Source organism: Lagopus muta, chromosome 5 (genome assembly GCF_023343835.1).
Source record: "Lagopus muta isolate bLagMut1 chromosome 5, bLagMut1 primary, whole genome shotgun sequence".
Taxonomy (NCBI): Eukaryota; Metazoa; Chordata; class Aves; order Galliformes; family Phasianidae; genus Lagopus; species Lagopus muta.
In genome coordinates, this window is record NC_064437.1 from 20,995,446 (window position 1) to 21,010,355 (window position 14,910).

At 37.6% G+C, this 14,910-nt stretch overlaps 1 protein-coding gene across 4 annotated transcripts in view; it reads right to left on the reverse strand.

The window, feature by feature from the left end:
• Positions 1 to 541: 541 nt before the first annotated feature.
• NEK7 (NIMA related kinase 7) overlaps positions 542 to 14,910 on the reverse strand; it is a 71,224-nt gene continuing 56,855 nt past the window's right edge. For 2 of the 4 annotated variants that reach the window (XM_048945254.1, XM_048945255.1), the window contains exon 11: positions 542 to 11,658. In XM_048945254.1, the coding sequence (XP_048801211.1) occupies positions 11,548 to 11,658 (111 nt within the window). In that variant the 3' untranslated portion in view covers positions 542 to 11,547. The remainder of the gene's footprint in view (positions 11,659 to 14,910) is intronic. The other 2 variants (XM_048945256.1, XR_007377076.1) reach the window with 2 other exon arrangements.

Consider the following 14,910-nt stretch of genomic DNA (forward strand, 5'->3'; position numbering starts at 1 on the left):
GCACTGCTACAGCTTATATTAGTAAACTGCAGCTTTAAGAAAAGAACATTTCAATTAAGGCTTATCTTATGAAAAATTCCCAACATAAAATATATATATATATATATATATATATATATATAAAAAAAAAAAAAAACACCTACAGTGCTTTACTATGCGAATAACAGAACAGTGACCTGTGAGCTGGAGCACAGCTGACAGAGCCCCCACGATGGCACTTCCACATTCAATATGCTTTGACTGCTGACTTGTGTGTCAGGCAAAATCTGTCCTTGGCACACGCTGCTCAGCTAGATGGCCACAGCTCTCCAAAACTGCTCATTCAGGAGTCAGTGTCCTAGTAGCCAAACAGTAAGACCAACACTACAGAAGGACAGACCTACACACCCATTGTACCTTAAAGTATCTGCGAGGAGTGAGCTCAGAAATACTACCTGCATCCATTTGTAAGCTAACCACAGTGGATCCAATTAGCACAATGTTAGTTTGTGTTACAGTTTGATTCTGTACGTTTGTTTGCTGTTTTTTTTTAATAAATATTTCAACAGAAAATAGCCCCAAGACTAGAACATTTTTATTACATGGCAATTACATAAAATGGTCTGCAAAGAGGCACGTATACTTCCAACTCACATCCTTCAGCAGAGCAAAAACAATTCCGATACTACTCTACAGCAGTGTACACTCATCGCAAGGTACACAAACATTATATTAAGGGAATCATGCCTCTCCAAGGACATTTTCATGGATTAAATGTCAGGAATGAAATATCGCATTTCAACTTTGTTAGGACCTTAAAGAATGAATATGAAGACAAATATTGAGAGGTCTGAAGAAAACAATCGATTCCATTTAATTTCAACTCTGAGGCACTTAATGCAGTCAAACAAAGAATTTGTACTTTAGTTTCTTATTAGATAAAACTAAGAAGTTACTTTAAGAAATAACACTGACCGTATTTTGAGTCTATGAGAATGGCAGAACTTACAGCTTAAAAGGAAGAAATGTTTTAAGATGGCATCTTAAAAACAGAAATTTCAGCTCCAGTACTGTATAATAAAATTCAGTTATAACATACCATTCTTTTCAGAGTTCCATAGATAGTCAGAACTGACCAGTCAGCAAGAACCAAGACAGGGATAAGTCCAAGAAAAGCCCACAAAGCAGGCAGAAGCTATGCACCTGGAAGGTGCTCTACTGCAGGCAAACCACTGCCACAGTTCAGCACACCACAAAGGCTCTTCTATTAGATGATGGACTATACACCATACAATGTTCTCATATAGATGTGCCATTTTGGTACAGTGAGATTCTGATCAGGATTATGGCATTTGATCCCCATTCTATTAATCAATTCTGATCACATCCAATTCAAAATTCTCACAGAAAAGAAATATAAATCATTAATGCCAAATACACACGAAGTTCCCATATCACACAGTACTAGAATATCTAAACTGTCTTTATAAAAGCTTACATAAGTTTTTAGATTCATCAATGCTATTAAGGAGAACATACAAGCCAAGACTGACAACAACAATAAAATGGGAAGAATTTCAAAAGAACTTGTTTCATTTTGTGGATATTAACTGAACGTCACCTGTTCCTGTCCATCTAGAACTATCATCACCAACCAGTGCAGACCCAGAGAGATACAAAGAATTTTCATTAAAAATATAATCCCACAAATACATTGCTTAGAATCCTAAGCATTTCATTATTAAAAACAAAAAAAAACATTTAGAAAAACATTATGGCTCAAACCAACCCTTTGTGACATGACTGCTTTCCAAACAATGCACACTGCTGGAGTTTCACAAGGCTTGTCTGGGATGCCTTGCTGTGAGGGACATCCAAACGCTGCAGCAACAGAAAGCCAATGACAGAGATGGGTCACCTGCATGACCCTTTGCCCTCATAGCACGAACTGACAACTTGCATTGAACTGCCCACTGCTTCTGAAAACTCCAGGCAAATGGGTCATTTCTTCCAAGTGGTTATCCTCAGAGAGAAGGAAGCAATGGAGGAGGAAATGCTGTGGCCCAGAGGCCCTGTGCAGGCTGGTTGATCAATGGGCAGTGTCAGCAGGCTTCCATTTAATGATGCTCAAACAAGCACCAGCCGTGCTAACAGCCATGCTTACCACTGATACCCACACACAGGAAACAGCATTCTGGAAAGACCAAATAATTGCCTTATTTTTGCAGTATAAGGATTTTATTTACTTATTTATTTATTTTAAGGTGTAAGCCTTACATTTCATGTACGTAAAGATCAGTCCTTAGATTTTAACCATGAGAACATGAACACATTCACAGCAGCACAATGCAGCCATCAGGAACAGCAAGTACATCTGGGTCACTACTATAACTTACAAAGCCCTCCTATAAAGGAGCATGCAGCACTTTGCAAGCCTTGCTACTACATATACACAAATGTATATAAAATTATCATTTTACATTAGGGGGTTTTAAGCATATTTTTAAATGAAGAAGTTTTTGGTAAACTAACAGGGAAACATCATATATTCAAGCTCCTATTTAATTCATCCATTTATCTATGTAGAACTAAAAAGACAAGCAACAAAAGCAACTAATTATTGCTTTACTTGATGTAAATTTTTTTTTAAATCTCCAGTGCTTGTTTCCAAAAACTTATCTTGCTTTCCTCTATATTTAAAGACTATTTCCACACTCATCAGATGAGAGATGGTATTCAAAAGTGGGACACAGCACAGTTGTAAGTACAGTTCCAGTGAAGATGATAAAGTAATTGGCAATACATGAGAGAGTGTTCTTTCTCCATCTTTTCTACTTCTGTAAGCAAGCAAAAAAATTCTCAAAAACAAACAGCAACAAAAAAAACAACACAGGAAAGTACAAAAACGGGACAGATTTTGTAGGTATGTCCTATGTCTACAATTATACCATGATTGAGCTGTTTAAGTCATCCTAAAATCAAACTAGCCCTGAATTGGAACACTTGAACATAGAAAACAAACACCTGGACTATAGAAAACAAACAACCGTTCATAGTTAATCAAATTACCAAATTGCTATTTAATCAACTGCCTATGCAAACTACCTACAAAAACCCCCACCTGAGGAAAGGTTTCTCAGTCATTCTACATTTTAGCCTCTCTCTTGAAAACCTGCTCCAAATAAAGGACAAGCAGCCATCCCTTGAACTCTTAACTGTGTTAAGACTGGGCTGTAGCTGGAGACTTTCGTATTTCCAAAGTCTACTGCTATGGCACAGCACATAACACTAGAAAGCTCACTGCTTTCTGAACGTGAATGCTTTAAGAGCCCTTTCTCCCTGAAAGCCCATTAAAACTGATCATCAGAAAGCTGTCTTGTACCTGTCTAGCAGAGCTTCTGCCCTGGAAGAAACTCCCACCATCTACAAGTGGAACCCTTACAGCTGCAACAGCAGGGTCTTCCTGACTTCCACAATAGACTTGGAATTCAGTTTCCTCCTCTCCAATGAGAGAAAGCACAGAAGGAACTATTTTAATCCTTCTGATAGATCACAGTATAGAAAAATTATGCTCTAATTTAACTGTGTTAGAATAAGCAAACAAAGAAGTATTATTGCTATGAACACATAATGAATAATGTGTAATTATATACCCTTAAAAGATACTCTTTCATGAGTCTGAAACATTTGCAATTCCTTTATTTTTTAAGCTTTTGAACCACATCAAGTCACCACAAATAACTGAACATCAGCTGAAGTTCCACCGCAGCCAACTTGACATACATAGAAATGCATGCTGACAAGGTCCCTCTAAATCTCTTCTATCTCACAACCAGAGGTTCTGACCTACACGGCTCATGCAGGCAAGCAGAGGGGCACATACAGCTTCACCTCAGACCAGTACCTGCCTGGAAGCAAATGCTGCACAGGGGATGCTGGGATAACACCTCCTGTCCATCCAGCTCTGCTGCACGGCTGTGGAATGAGGTAAGAAAAGGACCCCAGCTGCCAGACAGCTGTGACGCTCCACTATCAAGTCAACAAGTCCATACCTTGTTAAGTAAAAGCTCCAGTACAAACGTGACACACAGACACTACCTCCACCCCATAAATCTATCTTTTTTAAAAGATTATCTCCTAAGATCAAGAAGGAATTATTGTTTTAAGGAAATTATCTCATTAAGAGTGATTTTTCCTGTCAAATTTATAAGCGTATGTCATACTTTTCATTTGCTTCCAAGAAATTTGTTGTCAGAAGTTTCAAGCGTTGCTGTCCCATTGAACACCTGGGAAAATATGCCAAAACTCCCCTGAAAACCACCCTTCACCCACCCCAAAGTCACTCCAGCCCCAAATCTCAGATTTGATCCATCTCTTCAGGCAAGTTTCCAACCAGCACCTAAGGACAGAGAAGTAGAGTCCCCATAATCAGTAATTATTCAGATGCACATTGACTTCTTTCTTTCTACCAGTGGTCAGTTACCTCTCCTGAGGGATGCTCCAGAAGACAGAAACACCAAGTTACATCCAGGATCTTGAATCCCCTGCTTCACCAAGATGGGCAGAACAATACTCTGTTGGGAAACATCTAGCAGGTTTAGAAATTAAGTACTGATGGCATCTAAGTAGTAAATGTCACAGAACATTCAAATTTTTACTGCCTCAAATTTTTATTTACACTCCAGTAAAATGAATACAGAGTACATGTCATACAGGATACATATTTACTACACACACATTTGTTAGCCATCCGAGAAAATGAAATACCACTGAATGAAATGAAGCAATTTGTTTCAGTATTTGACTTACCTGTTTTATAGTACAAATAACATCTGAAGAATAGTATGAGAACAAACAGCCAAGATCTGAAACTGAGAAGTGTGACAAACTCAGGAAAACGACGCTTATGGTGAGGCTAGATAAGCTTTTGGCACGTGGCTCAGAGAAGCTACACAATCTCCATCTCTGGACATTTACAACCCACCTCCCAAGTGGTTGGGAGGTTTTAAAGACCTTAATGGCTGAAGCCCAGAGCCCTGTTCCAAACTCAGCACTGATCCTGCTCTTAGCAGGAGGCTGGACCAGGGACCTCTCCCTCGTACCACAACAGTGAAACTATAAGGAAGGACTCAATGTACCTAATTTCTTATGTTCTTTTTATTTCCACACATCAAAAGATTTCTACCACACAAAAATGGTAAGGCCTCCACACATTACTAAAGCAGTTGTAAAAGAACAAATTCAACACTAGTATGACATTACACAAACTGGCAACAAAAAAGAAACAAGAACTCAACACACACTATAAAAGAACCTGCTTTTTGCCAACCACAAACTGATCCTCTCTAAGTAAAGAATTACTATGGTGCAAATAAGTAGTTACTACACAGGTTGCTTCAAAAGTAATGCCTCCTATTTACTTCCATGGAAATAACAGATACGAAGAGCACGATGATACTATCTGATAGAGGGGCCATATTTTCCACATAGACGAATCCAGTGACACACCTTTGATTCATACGCACTTTCATGTCAGATGCCATTTTGCCCCACTGCTGTCACACAGCAACAAAATATCACAGAAAACCGCTGGGAAGTTTCAGCCATACCACCAACATCCACAACACAGAACAGCAACTAAGAGAAACCACTGTAAGAGAGGGACAGCGTCGAAGAGGAGCACCACACCATACACTCATACACTGCACCCAGCCAGTGAAGCTGTGAAGTACATTCTTACTTTAAAAACAAAGGTAAATGCACTGCAACCAGGCTGCTGTAACACAAGAGAATAACTGTTAGCTGTACATGCAGAAATAGAACAAGATAGAATTACATAAGGTTCAGACATGAAAGACAAAACCTGCAACTGAAGTGGTAGAAAACAAAATCATGGCCCAAACTTAAGAACCTTTGAGGTTCCAGCTCTGAAGTTGTAAAACAGGATCAAATTTGCAAAACTGAACTGCCTTAAAAACACAAAACAATTGGTAATGACACGGATTCCTTCTTCAGCACATGAAACAGCTAAAGGCCAAGGACCACTGTTTACTCTTGTCAATTTTGATACTTCGAAGGGAGGAACAGAAGTCCAAAATGACACAGAAGTTACAATGGTAAAGATAAAAGGACAGTGAAGAGAGGTGGAATCTGGTACTGCTGACTTGAGAGACATATGACCAGCAGACATATCAGAGAGAGAAAGACTGTGGTCTGAGAAGATAGAAATGCAAATAAAATCATCAGGGACGTTGGAAAATGTCTAGAGGGAGATTGGAATAAAAATTAGATCTTTGAATCAACAGGTGAAAAACTGGCCAAAGAGTCAAGAAATCATCCAGGGATTAAATTGTGAGAGAACCTAACTGGGGAAGGGGGCACTGGATCTTTGGGACACTTGAATCACAGGGCAAAACAAAAGACATGAAAACAAAAACAGAGAGAGGACATTCAGGTACATAAAATAAGGGGATGCTACATGCGGAATAAAGGAAAAAAGTATTAAACAGAGAAGTAGTTAAGATGAGGGGAGCCACACACTTCAAGATGAGAGTAGAAGAAATTTGGTTGCTAGTGAAGGAGTCATTCATGAAAGCCAAATCAAGTCATGAAAGAAAAGAGTAAATGAAAAAAGCTGAAGAAATTAAAGGGACAAACTCTCACAGGTGAGAGGCAGAGGCCTGGTTCAGAAACAGATTGTAAGAAAGCAGAACAACTTGGGGAAGAAGAAAAACAAACACATAAAACCTAAAATGAAAAGCAAACCTGGAATCAAACTCACCAAGAAAAAAAAGACACGACCCAAGTGGTTAAAAAGTCCATTTGGAAGGAGAATTAGAACAGGTAAGGCAGAGCACAGTCCAAAGCTTTGTTGTGCCGACACTCTTCAGCAATATTCAGAAAGACAAGAATAGAAATTAAGAAATAACATGAAAAGATGTCTAGGGAAGGTATTAGAGACAGGGCATTGCGAGAAGCAACCAAAGAAACCACATACAGAGAAGCAGACAGAGATGAAAATAAAGACCAGTGAGTCAAAAGAGGTAAGGCCACTAAAGGAAGGAAGCAGCTGAGAAAAGTAAGAGTCAGAAAGGTTAATAGACTGGAGATCCCAAAAGGAGTGAGTGACAGGGTAAAGGAGAGATAAAGACAGATATGCTGAAAGAGAGCAGGTAGTGATCAGAGAAAAGGAATTTAAAAATGAGAGATAATAAAGCACACAGTATTTAGTAAAGATGAGGTCATGGGAATGATGAAGGCTGTGAAAACATCTGTCTAAAACAAGAAATCAAAGTGGCAGCTAGAAAAACTGAATGAAGAACAATGGAGCTAAGTAGTGATCAAAACAAAAAAAACCAACATTGAGCTTGCCTATGGTTACAGATAAAATTTGAAAAGGCAAGAGTGGGTGGATTTTAGCAAAGTCACGAAGAAAAAATGAAACTATTGGCCATTTGGAAAAAAAGAACTTCAAGTTTGAAAGAGAGAAGAAGAGACAACAGAGAAGATGAAGCAGAGGCAATGAATGAATACGAAAATCAAGAACAAAAACCTCAGGAACAAGACTTAGGGAAAGGAGTGAAGACTGGAAAAAATCCTTTAAAATCTCTATTTGAATCACATTTGGCAATTAAGTAACACATCACTGGGTATGACCAGCACCTGCATTTCCCCCCTTCAGTGATCTCAGCAGGAAAATTTAGTTATTCATCCAGACCAAACCAAAGATCAGAACCCAGAAGATCAGCACTGTCACTGGCTATTAGCTGATACGGGGACGTGGCAGGAATGGAAAAACATCAGATTGCCAAAATGGTATTAAAATGATGGGGGGGGGAAAGCTATTTCAACTCTGCTATTCAGCACCTGTACTTCCAGACTGAATTATCCCTCCACAAAACACGAGCTGAAGGCCCTTGTTGTCTTCCTCTCACATAAACCTCTGGTTTCTAAAAGCACAAATACCTGACACAGCAATTGCCATCGGCATTCAAATTCAGCCATTAAGATTCTGTTCTCGCTGGCTAACTGCCAAGACAGAGACCGAGCGGATGGTTTGTTGAAAGCAAACATCACTGCACTTTTGGGTCCCATTCAGAGATAGCTGAGAACCACTGGCAACAGAAGTCCCTTTCCATTTCCAAGACTCTGTCAACAATTTCACTCTTTATGGCTGTCTTAATCGTGTGCATGAATAAAACACTAGCCTGCTCAGACACATCTAATGCTGCATTTCATCTTCCTGTATATTGGCATGTTTTTAAAGTCTCAGCTCATTACAAGAAGAACACATACTTCTATTGCCTGCTCATACAACGAGTAACTGGATCACTGAAGTTGAAGAGAACTGGGAAAAATACGTTGTCTGTCCTACCAAAACAAAGACATACAACAAAAAAAAAAGCACAGCACATGATTTATAGATACCTTACTGATTCCCACTTATTCATTGTGAGCAAACAAATTCACCAAGAATTACTGAAATTCCATAAAAAAAAATAATGCTCTCTAAACAGGAGCTGACAGGAGCTCAAAAAAGCTGGGGTCACAAATAGGAGCTCTTCCTTATTCTTAGCCCTTCTAGGTATTTCCATATTGTTTCAGAGTAATTTTAGATAAAAGCACAGTTTATAATTCATTATGAAAATATCTTCTGCAGTGTTTCTAGATACAATTTTTGACAAATGGTATGACAAAGTTTTTGGATGTACCTTCTACCATTACAATTCTAGAACACTCACCTATAATTAAATACTGGAAACAGTAAACTGCAAGACCAGCAGCAACTACTGTAGCATATCTGTAATAAGAAAAGTGGGAAAAATATCACAGAAGCACTGTTATTTTTACACTATAATTGATATCTCTATGCTTTATTTTTATTAGGCTACTGCACAGCAGGGGAGCTTTCAAGATAGTAGATGAGATTTTAATGCAATGTCATTCAAAGCACAAAGTTCAGTCATGAAACACATTAATACTGTAGTAGTACTGAAATAAAAGGGGTGCAAGTCAGACCATTCTCCTTAGAAATATAACAGGTTCATTTTAAAGAAAACAAACATGTAATGGCATAGTTTTAAATAAATAGTGCCAAACCTCACCAACAACAAAGGATAAAAAATAGAATGACGTTTCTATAACAGGAAACGTTTTATAAAATGTACAGTACACATGGAATTATTACAAGATTGTTTTCATACATTACCAGGTGCTTATGGGATGGATTCTAGAACCTCGGTTACACCAGCAATTCTGTTAACCCATACAGACTTCTCAAATACAAACCTCGGTACCCGAGTCATTTGTACCATTTATTCTACAGTTTTAAAAACAGAAACAACTACTTCTTTTACTCAGCACAAAATTTAATCAGCAATACAAAGAATCCACACCCACACCAATGAAACATCTGCTAACTTTTAACTCATCGTTTCTTTACTCCACATATCCTTCCAGAAAATGAAAAACAAAAATCTATCATTGGTTACTTCCAGGCAAAGTAATAATACTTGATGCATGGTATTAGATGCAGATAGCCTGATTGCATTGGTTTTTTGTCAGTGACTTTGCAATATCCTAGCCCATTTCAGAGAACGACTGGAGCACTTGCGCATCTTAAAAACTAATCGCAGCAGTCAAGCAAGTACTGTGCTGCCTTTGTCAATACAAACCATTTCACTCTGACATCTGAACTAGAATATAACCATCATTTGTTTAAAACACAGTTATCAGATAATACACAAATGCAAATATAGAGGTTTTTAAACACAAACCAAGGTTTCTGAAACACTTTCTTCCTGTACATTGTTCCACTGGAGTCCTACAAGACTGGATCAAGTAAATATGGCAGCAAGAAGGAAAATTAAAGACTTGTCCTACCAAGTCTGGAAATTAAAACAACAACAGAAATACAATGTACTAAGATGAAGACGTGGCACACACTGTTTAAAAACTCCTACATTTTAGCATACAGAATTTCCACAGTATTTCTAATTTAAAAAAAACAAAAAACAAAAAACAAAAAACAACCCACCTACTCTAAGCACAGCTGACCTAACTCCAGATTTCCCACATTTGGATATTCTTTGGGCATTACATGTAATAAAACGCTGCACAGAGAAAAAAAACAACAGAACAAAAAGTGTAGGGAACTGACTACATCTAGAAACTGTGCTGTGTGGATATACGTATTGCTATTTTCTCTAAACTAACTTCTTTTAACCCACGTAACAAAAAGGTTTAACTGTCAGTAGCAACTTCTTAGCAATCTCATTGGTAAGAACTCTGTTTTGACAGTTGTGTATTCTCAAAGTGTTTAGTCTTGATATTCAAGAAATTTGAGTCCTATCTCTATTTTTGAGCTCCCTTTTTCCCTTAACAATGAAAACATTATTAAGCATACCAGAGAGGTTTTAACACAATACTGTGAATCTCCTTTTAAATAATGAAGTATTTTGCATCAATAATTATTTCCAAAATAAGTGGCAACTTTCTTTGAAACATAAATGCTAAAATTTACTTTTGCTAAATATAAAGCTACTTCTTAGGATACGATATACAAAATCTGATATCTGTGAAGAATATATTGTGCTTTAGTACACAGCTATATATTTTCCAAAAAGATTTTGGTATTTTAAAAGCATTTTTAAATACAGTATTGGAAGGTCAAATTATTTTAAATACAAAAGTCTACAAACAGTGACATTTACAGGAATAGAAACTGGTAACTTAAAGATCGCATCTTTTAATCAGATCTTCTAATACATGTTAGCCTCAAAAGAACGCTATCCGCTACAAGCAGCATCTGCATGGTTTTAACACTCAGCTATGCACACTCACATTGCCCCAGGGCTGTGCTGTACAAGGCTATTGAAAATGATCAAACTGCAGAATCAACACCTTAAATTCTCCCATAAAACCTCCAACAGACGTTTTATGTGCATTATGACAGAATAGCAAAATGAAAAGGGACGTTAAAACAATTTCAGTGTATGGTTTTTTTCCACTAACTATTTTTGCATCACATTTGGCAAGCACAGAACTAATCATGTCATCTGTCTACTCACGTGCTGAGAACTGCAAACTATAATTCGGTATAAAATACAGTAACCTTCTATAATAATTATACCCCCTTTAGAACTAAGATTAAAATAAACATAACTGTGCAGATTCATATTTCCTATAAATTACTAAAAAGGTGAGAGATTCAGACATTTTGCTTATACATAAGCCTAATATCTGTATCCTGTGCAAAAGTGCAACCGTGTTTTAGAACTGAGGCCCAACTGAACCCATTCATCGGTAAAGAAAACATCATTGAACTCACTTAATGTGGAAAACAGCGGCTCTCAGTATCTTTTGAAGTTATGCTTTACATATTTAAATCTGTTAAAACTGCAAGTTGGTAAAAAGTAAAAAATAAAATAAAACATTGACGTTCGTATATAAATGGGTTTACAAAGCACAACAGTAAGCTGCAAATAATTACATTTCTGTAATGCAAAGAGGTGGGATGATTTATTTAAAATACTTGAACATTTCTGATCTTCGGGATCTGATGTCTGTTTAGCTGCTCGCAGTGTGTGCATGCATACGTTTCGCTACATCATAGACATAGGTTATGTCTGGTCGCTTCTCCGGATCCGGGTTGATGCACATATTAACTAATTGTCGCAGCTAGGAGAGGAAAATAACATGTAAGAAAGCCAACAATCCTGCCAAGTAGTATTTACGCATTCTCAAATTCAAACTGAAAAGACTGGCAACAATTAGCCCAGCACAGCAACTCTGCATGAACACACACTCAGCACTCTCTCTCAACACATACTGCACACAGTTTTATGCAAGCATGTATGCAAAACTCAATCTATTTTTTTTTAAACATCTTATACTATTGCCAGAAAAAAATATGAACATAAAAAGTAATGAGGAGACCTAAGTTCAAATTCTTCCAACATATAACTTCAAATGTGCATGTAACTTCATTATACATCATTTAAATGGCAAGCCCTAATAAAGCCGGTGAAGACTTCTTAATTTAAAACGTCCACTTTTGACTCAGTAAAATTCTGTAAAAGTAAGAAAGTATTTTGACGAAATATCACATTATGTTGGCCTCGGAAACATGATGCTGAAGTAAATAACCTTTGGACTAAGTCCTGGTTTTTATTTGTAGGGCTAAGTTGTTAATTCTTCTTTATAGGAAGAAACAATTAATATGTTCACAGAAGCATTCTTAGGTGTGATTACTCAGAAAACCTAGTTCCTGCAACTAACAGAGTGACCTCATCACCATGATTATTCAAAGGCAACACAGACAAGCATATTCAAATGTGCCATCAGAGAGTTCCCTTCCTGCTTTGTATAAAAAGATCAAGAAGGATTTTAAATTCTAATTATACTCTTAGTTTTTCTGAAGATGAATTTCAATGCATTAGAGTAGGAAGTCCTGAAGTTGAAGGAAGAAACATTACATACAACTATTTACAACTTGGTTTGCAGAAATTGCAAACAGCACACATTGTACAGGTTCCTCCACAATTAATAATACAAAAACTGTCACTAGAACACTCTCCTTCTTTAGTGAAGTGAAATTAATACTTATATATGAGATGATGAATTCTGAAGACAGCGATCAGATTGCAGATTTTACTTTAATGTTTCTCCTTTTGATGGATGGCCAGATCCAGCAACAGACCTGCTATTTGAATCTCAAATATGTTAAGTTTATCTGACTAACGGATTTTAAAAGCTATCACATTCCTTCTGGCAGGCAATAAATAGAAATATCATCACTGACAGGAAAAATTATTAGTCCATAGTAACGCCCAATTATTTGGGGAATAGAACACTGGAAATTATGTACTACCATAAAAAATAATTGCCAAAATGTAATAGAAGAAGTACAATAAGCTCCTGGAGAAGCAGCAGCTGGGTGACAGTTACCAGCAGACACAGTATATTAGCAGAGCAACAGCTTGCCGTGCAACAGCTCATACAGCCTACATGACAAACAGGAAACACTTAACAACATCCAAAAACCCCAATCCTGAAATTAGCACCAAATATGTAAACATTTTAGAAAGAAAATACAAATGTAATTTATCTGGGGAATACAACATCGAATCTTGTACATATACATATATCTTTATCTGTGAAGAGTTCCATCTGTTCAGTAGAACTGCACAGAGTAAATAAAGTCTTAGTAAAAGACTGTGAAGGACTGACACCTATAAAGCTATCATTAGAGGAATAACAGGATTCTCTCTTTTACCAGTAAATTGGCTGAAGGTAGAACAATACAAGTAGATCCTCCAATAAATTAACGTGCAAAAAGCTTGAGAAGTTGTATTTAGCTTCACTAGTCCACTTCATGTTTTTTTTAATTGCTGGCCTATGGTAACTGATTTTGTTTTCTAAACTGATCTTTTCCATTTTAAAAAATATTAAAACTAGTAAATAATTTGAGTCTGAAATTAAGTCATTAAACAGGATGCCTTCCTTTAGAGTTGCTTTGTTACTTCTGTTATAGAGCTTCAAAAGACAGCCATAGAGATTCAATGGTTACAAAGACATGAGCAAAATGGCATCACTGCATTAGGAAAGGCTTTCATACCCTATTCATCTTTGTAAGTACATCTAAAGAGCCATCTACATGATGCCTTGACTGCAACTTGTGATTTACTAACCCTAACCAAAGTGATCATACAGCTACTGCTGTCCAGATGCAAGAAAAGGTTTATGAGAATGTTATTAACAAGAGACAGCCGTGAATCTGTTTATTTAGAAATGCTTTTCTCAACACAGTACAAGAGATGAGCTCTATCAGTGGGGTAACAATCCCTTGCAATTATATCACAGTCAAATAAATGGCAGTCATCAATGTGGCTATAAGTCTTACTACTTAAATGCTGCTCATTGCTAACACTGCTAAATCTCTTTCTCCCTCCCCTCCCCAGAATTTCAGTTGTAAGAGAGCATAGCAGAAAGAAAATAGTTACACGTGAAGATAGCCTTTCACAACTGAAAATGGGCTCCTGCTGGCTGCTAATGCTTGGCCATAGTATTACTTCTTAACTACCTACATGAGTAACTATCTGAATGAACCTGAGATCACTTGTCAGCCTCTCTAGTGCTAATGAAATTCTCATGAAGCAGAAAAGCATGACAGTACCACAGGAAGAGGCACTGGAGTTCTCAAGTCAGACTACCACTATAGACAGAATAATTTTTTTTAGTATTAACTAGCACAAACTGGCCAACAGGCAGAACAGACTTACGACTGAGCTGGAAGCAGCTCCTGTTGCATCCCCACATCCCCAAGCTGCAAACTTCTTTGGCTGCTTACTGTTCTTAACCTCCTCTGTGCACTTAGCACAATGACTGTGTTTAGCCTGGAGCTTAGCCTGACACTGGAGCAGTGGGATACACTTTCTTTAACTTTAGCAGGTTTGTCAGCTATGAAATAAACAATTATCGCTCAAGTCAGGAGAAGGGGAGGGGGGAACACTAAGTACTGTGACAGGCAAGTACTTGGCATTGTCACGCAATTGAGAAAGAAAACTTTTCGTATAAGAAATCTTGGATGACTAAAATAATAATAATAAACTCACCAACCTTACTCTGAATAGGAGACCTTCCTGAAACTCAGTGTTGGAAGGAATGCTGGCAACCCACACGGCAATTCCAGACCAGGGGCCTGGCTATGGACTTGTGAGGAAAAGCACCTCAGAGGGAAGACTGAAAGACTTCACCCACCATAAAAAGCAATGGGATGCTAATATTGGCTGACAGGATTTTATGAGTATTGACTGGGGGCGGCAAGGGAGCCCCAGCTTTCAACTCCCTAAAGTAAAACATATTTCTGTAAATACCGCTTACCCTGAACATCAGGGTTTCTTAAGGAACATACAAGAACGGTGATACGTG